Raw genomic sequence first — 19,438 nt, forward strand, 5'->3', positions numbered from 1 at the left:
CCAGCCCTAATCTCTACCATGTTATGTCACATGTACAAATACACTGTGTTCTTCCATCACTTGAGAATACAAACGACCGCTTTGCGGAATAGATGCTATTTTTAACCAACGAATCAAGACACGACCTTGGAAACCAGCGAGGACGCAGGCCAATGAACAATAAGTCCACATCGGCGGTATTTCTTATGCAGCATGTGCAATAGCCTTGCTTTGTTTCCATGTCAGGCAACAGCAGGTTTAGCAAAATGTTCATGCACGAATAAGGATTTACTTGACTTCCATGTTTGTTTGGTGTTTAACGCCTACTCAGCAATATTCCAGCTATATGACACGGCCTGTAAACATATCAGACAATCCTGTGATTGACATTATCATCATCAATCGAATCATTATTTCATCAGCTTACTAAAAATAGACACACATCATACATCGCAAAGGTGCCTTTAACTTCATGGCGATGGAGGACACAGTGTATATACACATCTGTGAGTAATGTTAAAGGTAAGACATGTCTTCAACACATATCCATCATTACTGTGCTGTTGTATCAAGAGAATATTTATGATACATGTGTTCCCAGAGCTCCAGATAAGCTGTGTATCTCGAACCCACACGACACCAGTTTGCAGGGACTAGATGAATAGTGTTTTTAAATATTTAACTTACATACCCACATGTGTAAAAACTAGTGGGTAACAGAAATTTGAATACCCAGATAGAATTACTAATACCCAATGATTTTAAAATGCATGGGTTATATACCCACAACACCAAAAGCTTATCTGGAGCTCTGGTTCCGACTCCACTTTCACTCTCCTCGAACCATCTCATTCACTTAATCCTCAGTTGCAAAAACATTCACTCTGCATTCATGGCTGTTAAGATACATTGCAGGGATTCTCCACATTTCCAAACTTATTTCCTTTCGTGTAATTGTATCAATACATGAATGAGTTGGGTTGAAAACCGATTTGGTTTATTACATGACAATGAACAGCTTCATATGGGAGGAAAGCCCCGAAGTGATGCAGGTCTTTGACCACTTTGGCACCACCTATAGGTATGGTGCTGACAAACCTAGAATCATAATCACAATGAATTTGGGATTCGAACCCATGATCATCCGATTCTGATAAAGGAGTAACTATTCACAGTTAATTCCAGTGCCTTAGATCACCTGGTCAACCCTCTCCCCAATAATACATAATACAAGCGATTGGCAAAAATTCACATGTATTCAGGCCTTTAGTTGGGTTTGAATCAGGAATCCCATGTCTTCAGATGCTGTTATTGTTAGATACCTATTAAGAGACAAGTGTATCCTAACACCCCTCATGACTCTGTCAGTCACTCTAACTACTAAGAAAGCAATCTATCAATCTAGAACTACATATCAAATCTTTCTCTTCCAAAGAGCAACTTCAGCAGTGTAACCATGGCAACTATGGCCACCATGTTTAGTTTTGACAAATCTGAGATTGCTCCTCGAAAAGTTCTACCAAACTTTATCAAACTGGAATTGATTGGAAATATCAAATATACATTATATCTAATATACAATATATGTAATAAAAACATGTTTGCTGCCTACAAACGAACAAGATTATTTGATTACCGAACTGTCGATGAGACGGTTGTCAATACTGAATCGGGACGTAGACTTTGAAACGAACAGATCCACAGATTTCTGCCCATCACACAAACACTGACCTCTACACTATGAAATCACTACTAACAACAGGTTGAGAGGTAACCACTAGTCTGCTAGTTTAAGACTAAAGAATATTCTTAAGGACTAGTTCCTCGTCTCAACATTTTAATTTACAGGGGTAGACCAGAATCTGTCATATCCAACCAGTCAACAGCTCATTTTCGACTAGTGACTTCACGTAAAATAACTAGATTTGGGAAACAAACAACCCTTCCCTCTAGATTTTCACTAAACTTGGACTAACAGACTAGTGCTCGTGTTTAACACTGACGTGAACAACTAGTAAAAATATACATGTGGATGACTTAGATTAACTCATGGAGTCCACCCCTGCGGAGACAGCAGAAACATGAAACAAGAAATTACAAAGGCCACAATATAATCATGATAATCATTTTGTTTCGTAATGTTTAACGCTGCATTCAGCACTATTTCAACTATGAGCTATATGACGTTGGCCTGTAACTAATCAAGTGTGGACCAGACATTCCAGTGATTGACATAAGCATCGATCTCTGCAAATGGAACAGATGATATGCATCAACCAAGTCAGCAAGCCTGACCACCCAATCACCATTTATGACAAGCTTGAAGACCTAATATAACCTGGATTTTCACAGGGACATGATAATCATTATACTTGTAAACCATAATTCATTCATATTACTATAGTTAAACCTCTTTTGAGGAGTATAAATGAAATTTGAAGTTTTGACATTTGATGTTTGACACTTGTAACGTTACCAGTGAACCAGAAAACTGGTTGGTAATAATCATCATAAATTATTGCCAACACAGAAGAGGAACACAACAGAATTCTTTACAAGAACCCTCGGATATGTATAGTCAACTCAATGTATAGTCCATACTCAATACTTGTTATACTCAGTGTACTTCATCATTTTTTGGCAAAGATCATAGAAATTTAAATTATGTACATGACATCCAACAATAAAATACAAGGGTCATCAGGAGATCGCATATCCCTCCCATCATCACTAGTCTAATTGGAGTTCTGGGTGCCATTGTACAGGGTGATCTTAGCGCTATGACAGTCGTATCGCTATGGTTGTTTTGTTCAACGGCACCCTGCTCCAGAAATGAGCACTACCTTCCTTTTCAGTAAAATCCAACTTGTCCTCAAGGAAACTTAAAAAATAAAAAAAATAAAAATTCCAAATCTTCCATAAACAAGCACTTCCCTAAGTCCAACTTTTTATGATGAAAATTGAAAAAAAATATGAACAAAATCCTAAATCATCAAAAGGCACCATCTCACCACTATACTGATCAATATAGCAAGTTCAACCAGAAATATCCAACGCTTTTGGAGTTCTCCTCCAGAAACGGAAAACAACTGTTTTCATCATGCAAAATCATGAAAACGAAACAAAACAAAAAGAATAAAAATAATCCCAAATCTTCAAAAAGCACCAGTTCCACACTAGACTGATCAATATAGAAACTTTCAGCAAGAAATATTTGACAGGTTTTGGATTTCTGCTCTGGAAACGCACAACGGACGGCTGGCGGATTGACGGACTGACATACTGATCGCTATACCCCCAAGTTTTTCAAACCTGGGGGATAAAAATGCTCAGTTGGAGTTTAAATAAGAATCTGTGTGGAGTGAACAACAATTCTGCCAATCAGCATGATGCCTCCATATTACCGGTACAATAATCAATACCCCGGACCCTAGCAACAATAGCTTCATGTTGTGTCTAATTCATATGGCATAATGCAAAAAATCAATCAGATTAAAATCAGATCTTGGTGCTTGCTACAGATACACAAACATCTAAGGACAATCCATTACAGGTCATGTCAAAATGTTCTTTCATGAAATGACCAATGAAGTGGTGAATGAGTCCAGGTTCATAATTCTAATAGTTTGGAGATATAACACCCTGGACCACCGAGGATGGGAAAGATTGGAGCCAAAGCACTAAAACAACTTTAAATATATACAAATATTAGTGAACATGTTCACCCCATCTGGTTCCACACAGCAATGACGCTCTGATTATAAAAAGCAGACATGGTTCTAAACAATCATACAAACAATATCAATGGTGTGCGAACGTCCCAAACACACCATTTCTGGGATACAAAGTGTTGTGGAGCCTATGTATACAAGTCAAAGTCTATCCTCCGTGTGGAGTAGAACTGGGTGTTAGCTGCATCAACTTTGCGACAATACGCTCCTTCTTTAAAGAATCCTTCTTCTGACCAGTTCATCATCTGTGAGCTGGAGAAGGGGCCATGGATCGTTGCCGTGTCTTTGTCCTCCCACTTGTACTCCCACCTCACCTCCGACGACTCCTCCTCTGCTGCTGACGTTGATGCTGCCTCTGTGGATGTTGATGCTGCTGCAGGTTCTGTTTTACGAGATGAATCTTCTGGAACATGAGATGTAAAGAATTGTTTATACCAACAAAACTATAAGCAGCCTCAACCACTGAAGATGACTGGTATGGTAAATGCAAAATGGGTTGAACATTGTCACACACATGAGTGAGTGAGTGAGTTTGGTTTTACCATGCTTTTAGCAATATTCCAGCAATATCACGGCGGGGGACACCAGATAAATGAGACATGGGGTTCACACAGTGTACCCAAGCCGGGAATCAAACCCAGGTCCTCGGTGTGACAAGTGAACACCTTAACCACAAGGCTACCCGAGTGTCCCACAAACATGTGTATGATGCTTTCAAATCTAGAAACCATGAAAATTGCAAATCTATGATTCAAACCATGTTTTATTACTTATCATGTTTATAAACATAAAAAAAGCTGTGATAACCAGCGTATATACCACGGCTATAGGTCCCTGCATATGTTTTAGATCTGTGAAGATCTGAGGTTGAATAGGTCTTCAGCAACCCAAGCTTGCCTTAAATGGTGACTATGCTTGTCGTAAGAGGCGACTAACAGGATCGGGTGGTCAGGCTCGCTGACTTGGTTGATGCATGTCATCGTATCCCAATTGTGTGGATCGATGCTCATGATGTCAATCACTGGATTGTCTGGTCCAGATTCAATTGTTTACAGACCGCCGTCATATAGCTGGAATATTGCTGAGTGCGGCGTTAAACAACAAACAAACAAAACATATGTTTCACTTCCACCAACTAGAACATTGTAGAATGATTTGTTCTGTTTGACCCCTCACTCATACATATTCCAGCTATATGCATCTTCCTGAGGCAAGAGAGTTAACTGACTATAAAAGTCCAGTTTCCACCCTTGTCGAACTAGGCTGGTATTATGGAGTTACATTTGGCTGGACTAACGAGGCTATGCATAGTCCAATCAAAATCGCGCACCGAAAACGAAATCCGGTTCTTAAACTGTCGTGCAGATTTCGATCAATTGCAGGATTTGCAAAGCATGTGCACCACCAACTCGTTGGCAGCAGATATTTTCCAAATCTTTTAATGTTTTTAGTGAAGGTGCTCCATGATTTGATGCATTTCGCGATGTAAGACCCGTTTTATCACAATATAGATCTTGATTATCGATCAGATCGTCCTGACTGGGTGCCACCATTTTGTGTGAATCAAACGCAAGTGATATGAGAGGTGGAATCTAATTGGTCCATATGAGAGGCTTAGAAGGGACATAGCTGGTAATAGCCACTGGTGGCGCTACGATCGAACCCTGTAATTCCAGCCTAGTTCGGCTGGACTGGACTTTTAAAGTCAGTTAACTCTCTTGCCTCGGGAAGATGAGCTATACAATGGCGGTCTGTAAATAAGCTGGACCACACAATCAAATGATTGACAACATTAGCATCGATCTACGCAATTGGGATACGATAACATGCATCAACCAAGTCAGCAACATTCACCATCCAATCCCGTTAGCTGCCTCTTACGACAACAAGGTTGCTGAAGACCTATTCTAACTTCCAAACAGCATTGTAATAAAGTGACTCTCTGACACCCAAACCCACCTCCACTGCCGTTCATCTCCATCTTGGCTTTCTTGCTGCTGCTGGGTCCAATCTCCTTACTGTCAGCATCCTTCTTATCAAAGTTATCAGCAAACATATCGAGAGCATCATCGTCATCAACATCAGCTGGCACGTCAAACTTCACCTTCTGACTCTCCATCTTCTTCAAAGTGTGTGTGATCTTCTCGCATGTCATTTCGTATATGTCCATGATGCCATTTGACACAAAGCTGTCGGCAAGTTCTGTCAATTTCGCCATCCTAGCTTTCCTCTCCTGAGCTTCATCCTCAGTGCTGCTGTTGTTTTTATTTTCTAATTTCTTTTGTTTCTTCAGTTTTAATCTTTGACTGGCAGACAGGTTCTGGTTTCCCCCAATTCGCCGCAGGGCTTTAGCAATTGTCTCCCCTGGTTGCAACATCGGCAATATCTCAGCATAGACAGCCTTCTCATCAAAGGGAGGTAACTCTTCATCACTGTCTGACAGTGATCGCTTGAGGTCACGTTTGATCTGTGTTTCTTTCACCTTAACCCAGTCAATGTTGTCCATCCAGCTGTCTCGGATTTGTGCCTGAAATGGACAGTAAAATTTCCATAAAATTTTAAATCATTACCCCTCCGGTGGATGGGTCAGGTCAGTTCTCCCTCCCTGCCTCCTAATGGGGATCCGAGGATTACAATGTATTATCAGGATGATTTTTTATCAATAATTTTATATTTTAATTTTTTAACTGGCTGATTTTGTGCGACACACAGTGAGAGAATGTTGTTCCACAACAGTCAGCTATATTTAGCTAAATGTACACATCATGGCAGACTGCAGTGATTTTGCTGGGGACAATGAAATTTGAATTTTTTACAATTTTATCAACTTTTTCATTCATCCATTGTCATATCCGATCATTCACCTGATGAAGGAGCAAGAAGTACTCTAAAACGTGGCACAATGATTAAAAGAAGCTGCACTCCATAAAAAAGTGTCATGTATTCATGTTCTCCTAAATACCTATCAAAGACTTCAGGAAAGAGGATGTTCCCAATGATATACATAAGGGGACACACAAAAAGTGTCTGAAATTAAAAAAAAATATGCCAGGCTGCCATCAGGACCCACAGACTTTAGAAGCTGCAGGTCCTGACGAAACTCTTCAGACCCTAATTGAAAAACTACAGCTTACTGTGACAAATAAATCAACACATAATAAATTTACTGCATGCTATTAAGACCCATACAAATTTGAAACCCATTGGCCTGACAGAACATCTACCTTAGTAATGATGATATTGTAGGTAACGGTGAATCATTACAGCTCTGATTAAAACCTGTAAGTAAATACTCAATACAATTTCTGGAGCTCTGGTCAAAGATTGCATCAGTACAACATAACATCATGGAACTGAATCAGAGAGTGTTACCTTATCCTTCTCAAAGATGAACATGCCATCTTTGTCAAAATGTCCTTCTTCCATCTCCTCTGCCATGTTGAAGGGAGTGACCTGAATACCTTCCACTACGTCACTTATTCCGTCTTCCTGACCTGCAACATATGATGTTCATGGATGTTATTATTACCGTATTCGACGTAATAAGCGCCCCGCTCTAATAAGCGCCCACAATGATATTTGCTAATATATTGGCCAGTGGACAATCCCAATTAGCACCCCTTCCGATTGATCAGTGTACACAAGACTTATTTATTCGCTTATAATACGCACTCGTGTGATATGTGCACACTTAATTATGGGCTATTAAATTCTAGAAATATATCTGTCGCACATAAACATTTCAGGCTGTCAGCACAAACCACGATATTTATCTTTCAACTCTGTTTTTTTCACTAAAATAATATTCCAATAAGAGCCCCCTATTTCTAATTTTGTGAGCGCCCTGGGCGCTTATTACGTCGAATACGGTATTATAATGATGATCATTATCTTTGGGTCCATCATCATCATCATCAATCATCATGACCCTGAGGGTGTTTTCCAGATTATATCAAAGTGGTAAAATGTATGATCAGGTGAGGTGAGATGGGGTTCAACATTGCGTCCAAGCTGATTGCACTTATATGGTGACGTGCATGCACATGTGTGTGTATCAGTCCGGACTGATGCTGATTAATAGTGCCAGCCCACTGAGATACCATGCCGCAGTTTAACATGAATACCCCACTCAGACACAGTATACTGACTCCGAGCCGACCAGTCTTTGTTTTAGCCCCTTAATGCAGAGCGCCAGACAGGGTAACAACAAGTACCATCTTTTAAAGTCTTTTGGTATGATGCGGCCATGGATCAAACCCAGGACCCTCCACTCTCTGGGTGGACGCTCTCCCACTAGACAACGGAGGCGGCCAAATGTATTATCATGATTATGGAAATGAAAACATGTTAACATGGTTATAAAAGTTAATCACAATTGTATAAAAGGTATTCAAGGCTTTTTTTTCCACAATTCCTCTCGATTTACATGATTTAGCTGTGTAAAACATGCACCAGTTCAACCTGTTACCGAAAAGTGGAACCTAATATTTATGCGTAAATTTGTGTCTATCCAGAGACCATTTATGGTCTCTGGTCTGTCTAACCCTAACTTTGCCACACAACACACTTTGAACACACTCAATACCTCTAACACATAGCCATAACTTGATTATAATTTTTTAGGTATAAACTGGAGAGAGTGAGTGAGTGAATTGGGTTTAACGCCGCTTTTAAAAGTACTCAAGTTATATCACGGCGTGTCAACTTAATGTGGGAGGAAAGCCCGAAGTGATGCAGGTCTCAGACATTTACCACTCCGGTGAAACCCACGAGCACAGGTATGGTGCTGACAAACCTAGAAACATAATTGGGGTGAACCGGGATTCGAACCCACAATCATAGGTTTCTGGCGTGCCCAAGGGACGAAACTCTGCACAGCGAATCGCGGCACCTTAGACGACTGGGCCACCCGTGCCCCTGTATAAACTGGAAATACCATGTAGTCAATTTGGGGGACAGCTACCTAAAAATATCAAGAAATGCCCAATATGGTCCGTCTGTTACAATTATATATGTTATACAAGATACAGTTTATACATGATAAAAAAATAACCTGATAATGATAAGGTTTAGTCACTATCAGACTGGTAAATAAGAATTAATTAATTCCTTAATCATCTCTATGAAAAATGAACCAATTTACTCTATAAGTAGAACTAGCAGTGACTGTGAAATGGGTGGAAAAAGTACCTGTGATCTGTGACAAGATGGTCTGAATTACCTGTGAACAGTTATTAGGCATAGGTATTCCCTTCCCTCTTATATATGTATATATCACCAAATATAACCAAATGTCGACATAAAAAGTTGCTAAAACGTTACTGGGACCATACAAAAGAACATGAACAAAACGTTTTCAAATACATTTGCTGCGCATTTCGCATTAACATTTTTGAACGTTATAAATACATGTCTACAGAAAACGTTGGTGGAACCATACAAATTCACATAAATAAAACATTTCCGTGGTCCCATTTTTGTAACATTTCTTTGAAATGTTTTAGCGAGTTTGTTATAACATTTTCGGGCAACAATGCAGTTTACCGGGCGCAGCCCGAGCTCTACCATCCACTCAATTACCGCGCTATAGTGCCACCGCTGTCTCGTTATACCGTTACCGTGCCTCACGCTCTGGTGACTCTCGCCCGTTCTCGGTCTTAGGGAAACTTACACATCTTTACGATCAAACACCCGTTTTTCGGTCTTAGGGAAACTTACACGTCTTTACGATCCAACACCCGTTTTCGGTCATTAGGGTCAGCTGGCTTTGGGCAAGGTTAGCCATGAATTCTTACCTTTTCAAGCGTTAATCCAGTTAATCCCATTAGTCGGTCATGTTGACATAAACAATTGCGGGTGTGGTTTCAAGAAAAGATGAATGGGAGAGCGGGCAGTGACGTCACACGCATGCGCAATTCATTGTTTACTGAATTACGCATGCATGTCAATGGGGATTCTAATGACCTGTTAGACGAGCACTGATTACATGTGATAGCGTCTGTGGTCCAGCGGTAGAGCGTCGGCTAATTAACGCATTAATTAGCAGAGCCGGTGAGCCGGCGAAGCGCGTTCGAGCCCCCACAGCACTAATTGGATCTGAAAAAGTGGGCCCGGTAAAGTGCACTACTCCCCATTTTCGTGTTAGCTGCAAGGGTACAGTGGTAGCTTTTAAAACAATGTAATCAATATCAGTCTCTCGTTAAGAATTAAACGAAACTTTTCACTGCATGTTGATGTATGTTATGGCTACCTTCAATGTCTTCATCATCGAGAAGTTCGTATTTGTCACCATCGTCGTCTTCTTCGTCACTGTCAAGAGAATGTTTTCCTTTAAACCGCGTCTCCTTCAGCTGCTCCTTGGGGCGTTTTTCTTCCATTTCAGAAAACATATCTTCTTGAAATTCAGACATCGTGGTTTTTGGTCTTTTCTCTTCAACTGTCACAAACCAATATTTATTTAGCAACGAGGAAACACCTCAAATATAATCGGTTTCCACACCACAAAGCATGAACGTTCGTCAACGCATTTGGCGGAAGAACATCATTCGGATTATCTCGGAGATTTTCCGAAATTGTTTTGATCAAGCTCCGGACAGATAATGAGGATCAACATTCTCTCCAAAAGAAGGCTCTGGGAAATACATCGGCCGAAAAGTATAATATACGTTACGTGGATCTACGTTAGGGTTTTATTACGCGACATTGCATTGTGATCGAAAGAGTCTTGCGTATTGATAGCTATTTTCAGGCGTGTACGAGAAGGTGCCGATTGTTGGAATGTTATATATTGTGAACTTCCGGTACTATTTAACATGGTTATTGAAACGACCATGGCATTATCATTATATTGGGAAAAGAATATAAGTTAACATCAACATTATGAAAATATTCATTACGATACAAACATGGATTTTAAAAGTATGGAAAAAGCATTTGATTCGGAGTTTTTTTATGGGTATAAATTCTCAGGTCGTTTTTTTGTCACTGGTTAGTTGTAAAAAGAAAATGGAGTCCAAGCACTTGGCAACATGACGCTGAGGAATTTCGTTTCAAGTGTTTGTCGTCTGCCCTAATGTGAATTGGTAACTTGAAGTCTAGTACCATGTCGAAACTTTGCAGTTTTAATTTATTTACGTCTTCAACAAAATCAATACATTTATAATTCAAAACTTTACGGTTGATTTATTTCCAACATCTGCATTCAGTATTAAGTGTCCATGGCTGAACACAGCTGTAAACTAATAAGAATATATTATTCGGCCTCGTAGGATACTGGAGGAATATACAATGGTACAGTTATTTCTGTACAGCCACGGATTCTTGTGATTTAATCATTGCTCTTTGTTGCCTGCTGGTATCGGTATAGCTGACACTCTCTTTTAGGTGAAATTGGGTTTAACGTCGCGTCCAAGATTATTGCACTTATATAGCGACGTGTGTGTGTGTGTGTGTGTGGCTGCTTGTACTAGTCCGGACTGATGCCCATTTATAGTGCTAGCCCACTGAGATACCATGCCCCAGTTTAACATGAATACCCCACTCAGACACAGCATACTGACTCTGAGCAGACCAGTCCTTGTTTTAGCCCCTAATGCCGAGCGCCAGACAAGGTTACAACAAGTACCATCTTTTAACGTCTTTTGGTATGACGCCGCTGTGGATCGAACCCCGGACATTCCGCTCTCCGGGCGGACGCTCTACCACTAGACCACGGAGGCGGTCACTCTCTTTTAGAGGAACTGTATTCTCTAACGACTTTCTTTCCGTGTGCAGTAGATCTAGCTTTATATGTTTAACATGTTTAATGGTTGTAATTATTAATAATTAATGTGGCTGAAACTGAGGATATTTCCAGAGTCCTGAATGCTGTATTATTGGTCCTAATTTAGATATCACAATACATGTGAGTTAAAAGTTTGTACAGTGAATGAATTGACCTGAAAGTCAGTGTTTATTTTTCCTCAGGGAAACAAAAAAGCAATTATCATTTTTAAGACACTTATCATAAAAAAGTGTGCCTGTCCCCAGAAGTTTGTCTATTTTATTCAGACATTCTGCAAGTGTTTTTCATGACCCTCCGCTTCAGATAGCAGATCCTTTAAAGGGCAAATTCAGTGAAGAAATTGGTTGTAATTTTATTGCGAATATTAATTTTCCTAGATACATTAAGTCATTTCCCAAGAGATAAAATATCATAATGTTCGTAAAAGATATTGAATGTGGAAGTGAATGTGCTGAAATCACACGCTCCACAGAGCTACAGATAAGCAGCGTATTTGCGTAAAATACCCCCCCAAAATATTCAAAACCCTATTACTTTCAATCAACTTGCGTACAGAATTGCATCCATAAAATGAAAAAGTCAAATGTATAAAAACAGCTCACGTAAATACCCAATGAAGCTTTATCAGCATGCGTACAAAGGATTTCCGATACACAATTACGAGCTTATATATTTAGAACAATTATATACATCTAAAACATGATTTCATTTTTTTCAAATCTTTAAATGTTCACTAATTTTGGGAAATACACGAAAGAGTGATGAATAGATGAGTGAAAAAATATTGGTTACCCAATGAAAAATGTAATAACCCAATTAAAATAGAAACCCCTGAGTAAAAACTCAATTGCTCAAAAAGTTATCTAGAGCTGTGCTCCATGATTGGGTTCCACAGCAATACTATTTGGCGCTTTTTCATAAATCAGTATAGAACGGACTAATGCAAGTCTTAACATATTGTTTTGCATAATTATATAGATATGCTACTACAACTGAGACAATGAATTTTATGACAATGTATATTTATACATCAAAGTGACCATATTGCTAGCTCTCCGTTGGGCTTCGACGACAGCACATGGAGCCGTACAACCAATGTAAACAAAGGATAACTACGCAAAAACAAGTAGATTTTCACGTATTAGGATACTTTCTTTATGAACCGTAACCATTCTTTGACATTTGTTTATGAAAAGGTGTAGACTTATCAAACAAGAAACGGATGAAAAGCTTATTCAATATCTTGAATGGACTGTTAAAGATGTGACGAATCGTTACATGGCGCTGGCCTGTGGCAGAGGTACTATGCTGGCTGGCTGCTGGCCACACAGAACTCTGGGTAGGAGAGTGGCCTAAAGCTTCCGTAGCAATGGTGCAGCGGTGCATGACAAATGTTTTCATTTGCTGAAAAAAACATTTGCTCATTTTGATAGACTTAGTAGGAGAGTCTATCAACTATATTATCCAGTGATGCTTGGCAGCTATAAGTGTTGCTATTCTGTTAATCCTCCAAAAGTAACATTTCATACATTTCTGAATGTGTGAAATGAACTTTGATGCTGACATTGTTAATATACTCTTCAAAAAAAGAAACTTGACATAGATGAAGAACCACTTTTTGCCAAATATCTAAAATAATTACATTAAATGAGAACCAAATAAGTCAAACAGAAAGATGATGTGTCTATAATTCGCGAAAACACATGCAAAGCACATAAACGTAGTGTCTGGGGATCAAATTTACAGCTTCATCCAAACGCAACTGCCTGTAAAAACGTGCAGCACAGGATCCTGCATCTAGGCATGCAGGCCCCCCTGCTGAATGGGTATAAAAATCCACATCAATGGCTGTTCATACAGACCTTATAACGGCAGTAGAGGCGGTGACAGAATGCCAAGACTGAATGCAGCTCAACGGAACAACGCCATTGGGAGATTACAAGCTGGAGCAACTCAGCAAGAAGTGGCCAGGCACTTTGGCGTATCCAGACAGACAATCTCCGCACTGTAGACCCGATACAACAACACCAACAAAGCTGACGACGGACCAAGGTCAGGGAGGCCAAGGGTGACAACCCAAGCACAAGATCGATACATCCGGCTGCGACACCTCCGAGACCGCACTACCACAGCCACGTCTACAACCACACAGATCCCTGGGGTACGCAGAATATCAGATCAAACGGTACGCAACAGACTGAGGGAGGCTGGACTTTTTGCACTAAGACCTGTTCGACGTCATGTATTGACCCCACGTCATCTGGCGGACCATCTGCTTTGGTGCCAACAGAGGGTTAGATGGGCACGTGCAAGGTGGAGAAATGTACTGTTTACTGACAAGTCCCGTTTCCTACTCACACGTGCTGATGAGCGCGCACATGTCTGCAGATGTCAGGGTGGACGTTACGCCCCCAACTGTGTGCAACAGGTTGTCCCATATGGCGGCGGGAGTGTCATGGTATGGGCCGGAATTCATCACGGTGGTAGGACGCCTCTCGTGCATGTGGCAGGTGCATTGACAGGTGTGCGTTACAGAGACTTGATCCTACAGCCTTACGTTCTTCCTCACGTCAACGTTCATGGCGGACAGTTCCAGCAGGACAACGCTCAACCGCATATTGCACATATTTGTCAGGACTTCTTACAGCACAACAACATCCAGACATTACCTTGGCCAGCCCGGTCACCAGATTTGTCCTCAATTGAGCATCTGTGGGACGAGTTGGATCGACGCGTTCGCAGAAGGAATCCACCGCCCCAAACACTTCTGGTGCTTCTTGATGCACTTCAGCATGAATGGCAGCACATCCAACAGCGTGTTATTGACAACTTGATTGCATCTATGGGTCATCGGTGTAAAGCGGTGATTGATGCACGTGGTGGGCACAACCGATACTGACATTTTCTGTACCCCTGTGACATTAACTGTATCGTGTACATGTGTCTGTCTAGGTGACACGATTAATGTTTTGAACATTGTGTACATTGATCTTCAAACAGTGTTTCAATTATGGTTTCTGTGTCCTATTTTGAAACAATCGCATTATATTACATTTTGAAAGTCAGTGTCAAGTTTCATTTTTTGAAGAGTATAATTCAAATAACAATTTATGTCTGTACCAAGCTTATTATGACTAACATCCTCTTTGGGTACTATCAACAGTGACTCCCCCTTGTCCAGCAGCTGGCCAAGGCAAAATCCCCATCGTGTTAGTTTAAGCTATGGTGTCATCTAAAAAATTGTAGGGGATCGGTGGATGTTTGTAACGATTTACGACACAAAAATACACAAGAGACAGTTTTTTCTTTCACATCTCAGTTTTATTGCAATATATTTTGTTACTTGTACAACATTAAAAACATCACACGACAGACATCAGGCATTTGTTTACTTTTATTTTTAGAATAGTCAATTGATAAAAAGAATGAGCACTGTGCAAAATATTGTCTTATTTCACATTTATCGTTATCTTTTGCATAATTCACAGCCCAACTAGGTGTGAAACAGCATCGTGATAATCATTCACTGGTTTCTTGTTTGCAAGAAGCTCTTTTTTCTCCTTCTAAAGGGCATGGTCTAGGTTTAGATACTTCCTGATACCACTGGCATTAAACTACCTGATCAAAGCTAGATGATTGTGGTTTCAGTATTGTCTCAATCTCATTAAAATCAGACCTCAGTTCTCGCTACCGCTAAACAAAGATCTGAGGACATCCCATTACGAATCACGTCAGAACAACCTTTCATCCGACCAATCAGAGAATCGCTTACCAGATTATGAAAGTGACAGTCGGAATGTGATTTCTGATCATGCAGCCTCGAAAACTTTAACTCCGAACGATAGTTACAGGTGTAACGACTGTATCCATCCAATCTAGACCATCTATTAGCCATTCCAGAATGTTCTTTTGTTCAGGTTTCAAATTTGTAATCGAGAATTTGTCAAAATATGTTTCGAAGCGTAGTTGCCAATTTGAAATCAGTGCTGTAAAGCACGAGAAAGCTGACTTCTGATTGGTCATTCCATTGGTCGGTCAAAGTTCGAGCAAGGTCAGTCTGACGTGACCCATAATGGGATGTCCTCAGATCTTTGTTTAGCGGTAGCGAGAATAAGATCTGATTTTATTGAGATTGGTATTGTCTTGCTCAACCTGCAGTATCTCAATGGATTTTATTGCCATCTGGAACAACAGAATTTAGAACCTGTAGGCTCTGTCTAAACTCTGCTGGTCTTTGCTTGTTCCTTTTCGGGGCACGGGTGGCCCAGTCATCTAAGACTCCCCAATTCGCTGTGCGGAGTTACCTCCCTTGGGAACGCCAGAAACCTATGATTGGAGGTACGAATTCCGGTTCGCCTGATTAGGTTTTAGGTTTTTCAGCACTATACCCATGCTTGTGGTTTCACCAAAGAGACAGATGGCTAAGACTTGCATCACACGCTGTGATATATCTGAAGTACTGTTCAATCTCATTAAAATTAGATCTTAGCTTTCACTACCGCTAACCAAAGATCTGAGGACATCCAATTACGGGTCACATGAGAACAACCTTTCGGGAACATTGACCGACCAATGAAATAACTGACAAGAAATCGACATTTGCCAATCAGAAGGCAGCTATCTCAAGCTTTACGGCACTAGTTTCAAACTGGCGACTACGCTTCGAAACATATTTTGACTAATTCTCAATTTAAAAATTTAAAACTGACCAAAACAACATTCTGGAATGGCTTATAGATGGCCTAGATTGTATGGATATAATCATAAAACCTGTAACTGTCGTTCGGAATACCCCGTGTTAAATATCTCGAGGTTGCATGATAAGAAAACACATTCCGACTGTCACTTTCAGGATCTGGTAAGCGACGCTCTGATTGGTTGGATGAAAGGTCAGGCTAAAGTGACCCGTAATTGGACGTCCTCAGATCTTTCTTTAGCGGTAGCGAGAACTAAGATCTGATTTTAATGAGATTGAAATACTGTTCAAACTGGCATTACACCTAACTAACTCACTCACGACTTGTTCCATTTGGGGTATGCCAATGTTTCATGTGTTCTGCAGCTACCATTTGGTGTTGCAGGTAATGTCTAAAACCTGGATCACTTGATTTGATTTAAACATATTTTATTGCAGAAAATCAAATGGATTACCGTAGGCACAAGTGACACACTTACAAGGCCTTCTACAATCATTTCAGGCATTCCCTCCCATATTAAGATGACATGCCATGATATAGCTGTTTAATCTCATTAAAATCAGACCTTAGTTCTTGCTACTGCTAAACAAAGATCTGAGATTCCATTACGGGTCGTGTCAGGCCGACCTTGCGCGAACTTTGACCGACCAATAGAATGACCAATCAGAAGACAGCTTTCTCGTGCTTTACGGCACTAATTTCAAATTGGCAACTACGCTTTGAAACATATTTTGACAGATTCTCGATTACAAATTTGAAACCTAAACAAAAGAACATTCTCGAATGGCTAATAGATGGTCTAGATTGTATGGAATCAGTCATTAAACCTGTAACTATCGTTCAGAATACCCTGTGTTAAAGTTTTCGAGGTTGTATGATTAGAAATCACATTCTGACTGTCACTTTCATGATCTGGTAAGCGACGCTCTCATTGGTCGGATGAAAGGTCGTTCTGACGTGACCCCTAATGGGATGTCATCAGATCTTTGTTTAGCGGTAGCGAGAACTAAGGTCTGATTTTAATGAGATTGATAGCTGTTCACAGTAGCATTAAGCCTAATCACTCTATCATAACATTTTCGGGTGTCACCACCAATTTGTGACATAAAGAGAATATCAATATGTTTTCAGATTGACCATGTCAACAATAGAACCATCATCTCGTGTCGGAGTGACTCTCGACCTCATTCTTAAAACCCTGATTGCATCATCAGACTTCAATGACCTCCAAACAAAAAACTGGGAAGCAATTGCCCGTCTTATTCCCGGAACTACAGCAACACAGGTATGTTGTGCTGAGTTGTGCTGTGTTGTGCTGTGTTGTGCTGAGTTGTGCTGAGTGTCAGGTAATGCGCTGTGTGAAATACGACAAGCACATTCTGCCATAACTCAATTAACTGTGCAGAGTTGCCTCCCTTAGTCATGATTGGATCCGATGTATGATGTGCAGAGTGTGGAAGAAAACATCTTGTTGAGTGGGAGCACACTCGGTTATGATCCATGATATGAGGACGCAGTGCTCCTGGGTTTCATAAAAGCGGCCTATGTCTATGGCCTGTCTCCCACATAACTCAATTACTTCCCAAAGGGACATTTTGAACAGTCATTTAGCTATATCACTGCCAGTCAATGTGGGAGTCACTCTTGGGGATTCAGGGTAAGAATTGGCCCCTATCAACATCTGCTTGTTGCAAGAGGCAACTAAATGGATCAGGTTGTCATGCTTGCTGACTTGGTTGATGCATGTCATCGTATCCCAATTGCGTGAATCGATGCTCATGATGTCAATCACTTGATTGTCGTTTCCAGACTTGATTATTTACAGACAGGCATCATATAGGTAGAGTATTGCTGAGGATTTTGTTAAACAACAAACATACAAAAAAACAAAATAAATGATATTGGAAGAAACCGAAACAACACAGTTTGTAGATATTGAAGGGGGTTTATCCCGTGGTCCCCAGCAACTGAAGCAAGAAGCTTTTCCTCATTCCTTTCCAAAATGGTGTCCGGTATTCTGTATCTTAGTCTGACTTGTGGAGTAGGCTTTTTGATTGGCAGCCATCACTTCTGAACATTCTTAAGAAGAGCTTTCACTGTCATGGGCAGGCCTCAAAGATTAAAATTTTACCAAGCCATTTGGCTATAAGTATTTTCTCCAGGTAGCCAGTGGTAAAATCAAGAAGTCAAGCCAATATTGTAGGTAGCCAAAAGCATTTGAAAGCATCTTTTATCAAATAACTATTATAACATGTAATAAGTCATAGCACTAGTCATGGAATTGTAAATTAGTGGAAACTGTACTAGATTTTTGTTATTTGTGACTCGAACATTGATGCAATTTATGTCACCAGATTATATACTAGGTATATCCTTGCTTATCAAATGAGCATTGTCAACTAAAATAAAATACTAATTACATTAATATTTATGTATTTTGGTTCATTGTCGACTTTAGGAGGAATTTTTGCATTTTCCAAGGTCAGCTTTTATTCATTGTTACGTCTACATATGTGTAGCAATAGAATTTAGTTGCTACGAGATATTTTGGAAGGTAGTCATTTGGCTATGTCTGAAACTTAGACATTAGACAAATTGAAATTTAGGTCACAATAGCGACCGTTTTAGCTGCAACTTTGAAGCCTGATGGATAAAACTCTTTGCTGAATTTAAGATATATAATCATAAGCATGCTTTAATGTTCCCTTGATGAATGACTCCAAAAGGTTCAGCCTCTTGTTTTTATTAATCTCATATTTATTTTCATAAAACAACAACTAACCTAGACAAATTAGAATATATAAACTTAAAATAAACAGAGACGCTTGCCTTCTTACTCTTTTTTTTTTCAAAGATGTTTCTCTATATGTGCGACCCAGGTGAGAGTCAATGCTTTACACAGTATATTTCCCTGGCAGTGTTCTAGAAGGTACCAGGAGCTGCTGAGTAGTGGGACTGGTCTGTCCTACGCCAACTTTGGGAAGACCTTCCCACTACAGACGTCCAGTAGCAGCAGCCAAGTGAACCCGACTGAGTCAGACAGTACTAGCAAGACAACTAGCTCTATATCCAGCAGACCTGGCTCCGACAGGCAGAAAGGTCAGTGTTGGTGAAGCCTGTGTTCTCACAAGCAAAGCGGGGTGGTCGGGTAGCCTACTGGTTAAAGCATTCACTTGTTAGCCAAAGACCCGGGTTCAATTCCCCACATGGGTACAATGAGTGAAGCCCATTTCTGGTGTCCTCTGCCG

The 19,438-nt window shown here is 40.3% G+C and overlaps 2 protein-coding genes across 3 annotated transcripts in view; one reads left to right on the forward strand and one right to left on the reverse strand.

The window, feature by feature from the left end:
* Positions 1-3,377: 3,377 nt before the first annotated feature.
* Positions 3,378-10,453, reverse strand: LOC124133367 (CD2 antigen cytoplasmic tail-binding protein 2-like). The gene is made up of 4 exons (XM_046497750.2): positions 9,961-10,453; positions 7,083-7,204; positions 5,670-6,237; positions 3,378-4,113 (listed from the first exon to the last, which is right to left on the reverse strand). Exons 1-4 carry the CDS (start codon positions 10,118-10,120, stop codon positions 3,839-3,841), a joined length of 1,125 nt encoding a protein of 374 aa, XP_046353706.2. The 5' UTR covers positions 10,121-10,453; the 3' UTR covers positions 3,378-3,838.
* Positions 10,454-10,707: 254 nt separating this feature from the next.
* LOC124133366 (SANT and BTB domain regulator of class switch recombination-like) overlaps positions 10,708-19,438 on the forward strand; it is a 47,299-nt gene continuing 38,568 nt past the window's right edge. For both annotated transcript variants that reach the window (XM_046497748.2, XM_046497749.2), the window contains exons 1-3: positions 10,708-10,792; positions 17,322-17,475; positions 19,109-19,289. In XM_046497748.2, coding sequence (XP_046353704.2) covers positions 17,329-17,475; positions 19,109-19,289 — 328 coding nt within the window. In that variant the 5' untranslated portion in view covers positions 10,708-10,792; positions 17,322-17,328. The remainder of the gene's footprint in view (positions 10,793-17,321; positions 17,476-19,108; positions 19,290-19,438) is intronic.

The sequence above is a fragment of the Haliotis rufescens genome, unplaced genomic scaffold, assembly GCF_023055435.1.
Source record: "Haliotis rufescens isolate VD_foot unplaced genomic scaffold, xgHalRufe1.0.p SCAF_21, whole genome shotgun sequence".
NCBI classification, from domain to species: domain Eukaryota; kingdom Metazoa; phylum Mollusca; class Gastropoda; order Lepetellida; family Haliotidae; genus Haliotis; species Haliotis rufescens.

Coding starts and splice junctions, on each gene's coding strand:
- LOC124133367 (XM_046497750.2), bottom strand. CDS start 10,120: ATGTCTGAATTTCAAGAAGATATGTTTTCTGAAATGGAAGAAAAACGC. Junction 6,238..7,082: donor TCATCTTTGAGAAGGATAAG/GTAACACTCTCT, acceptor TGTCCATTTCAG/GCACAAATCCGAGACAGCTG. Junction 4,114..5,669: donor GGAGATGAACGGCAGTGGAG/GTGGGTTTGGGT, acceptor CTCATGTTCCAG/AAGATTCATCTCGTAAAACA.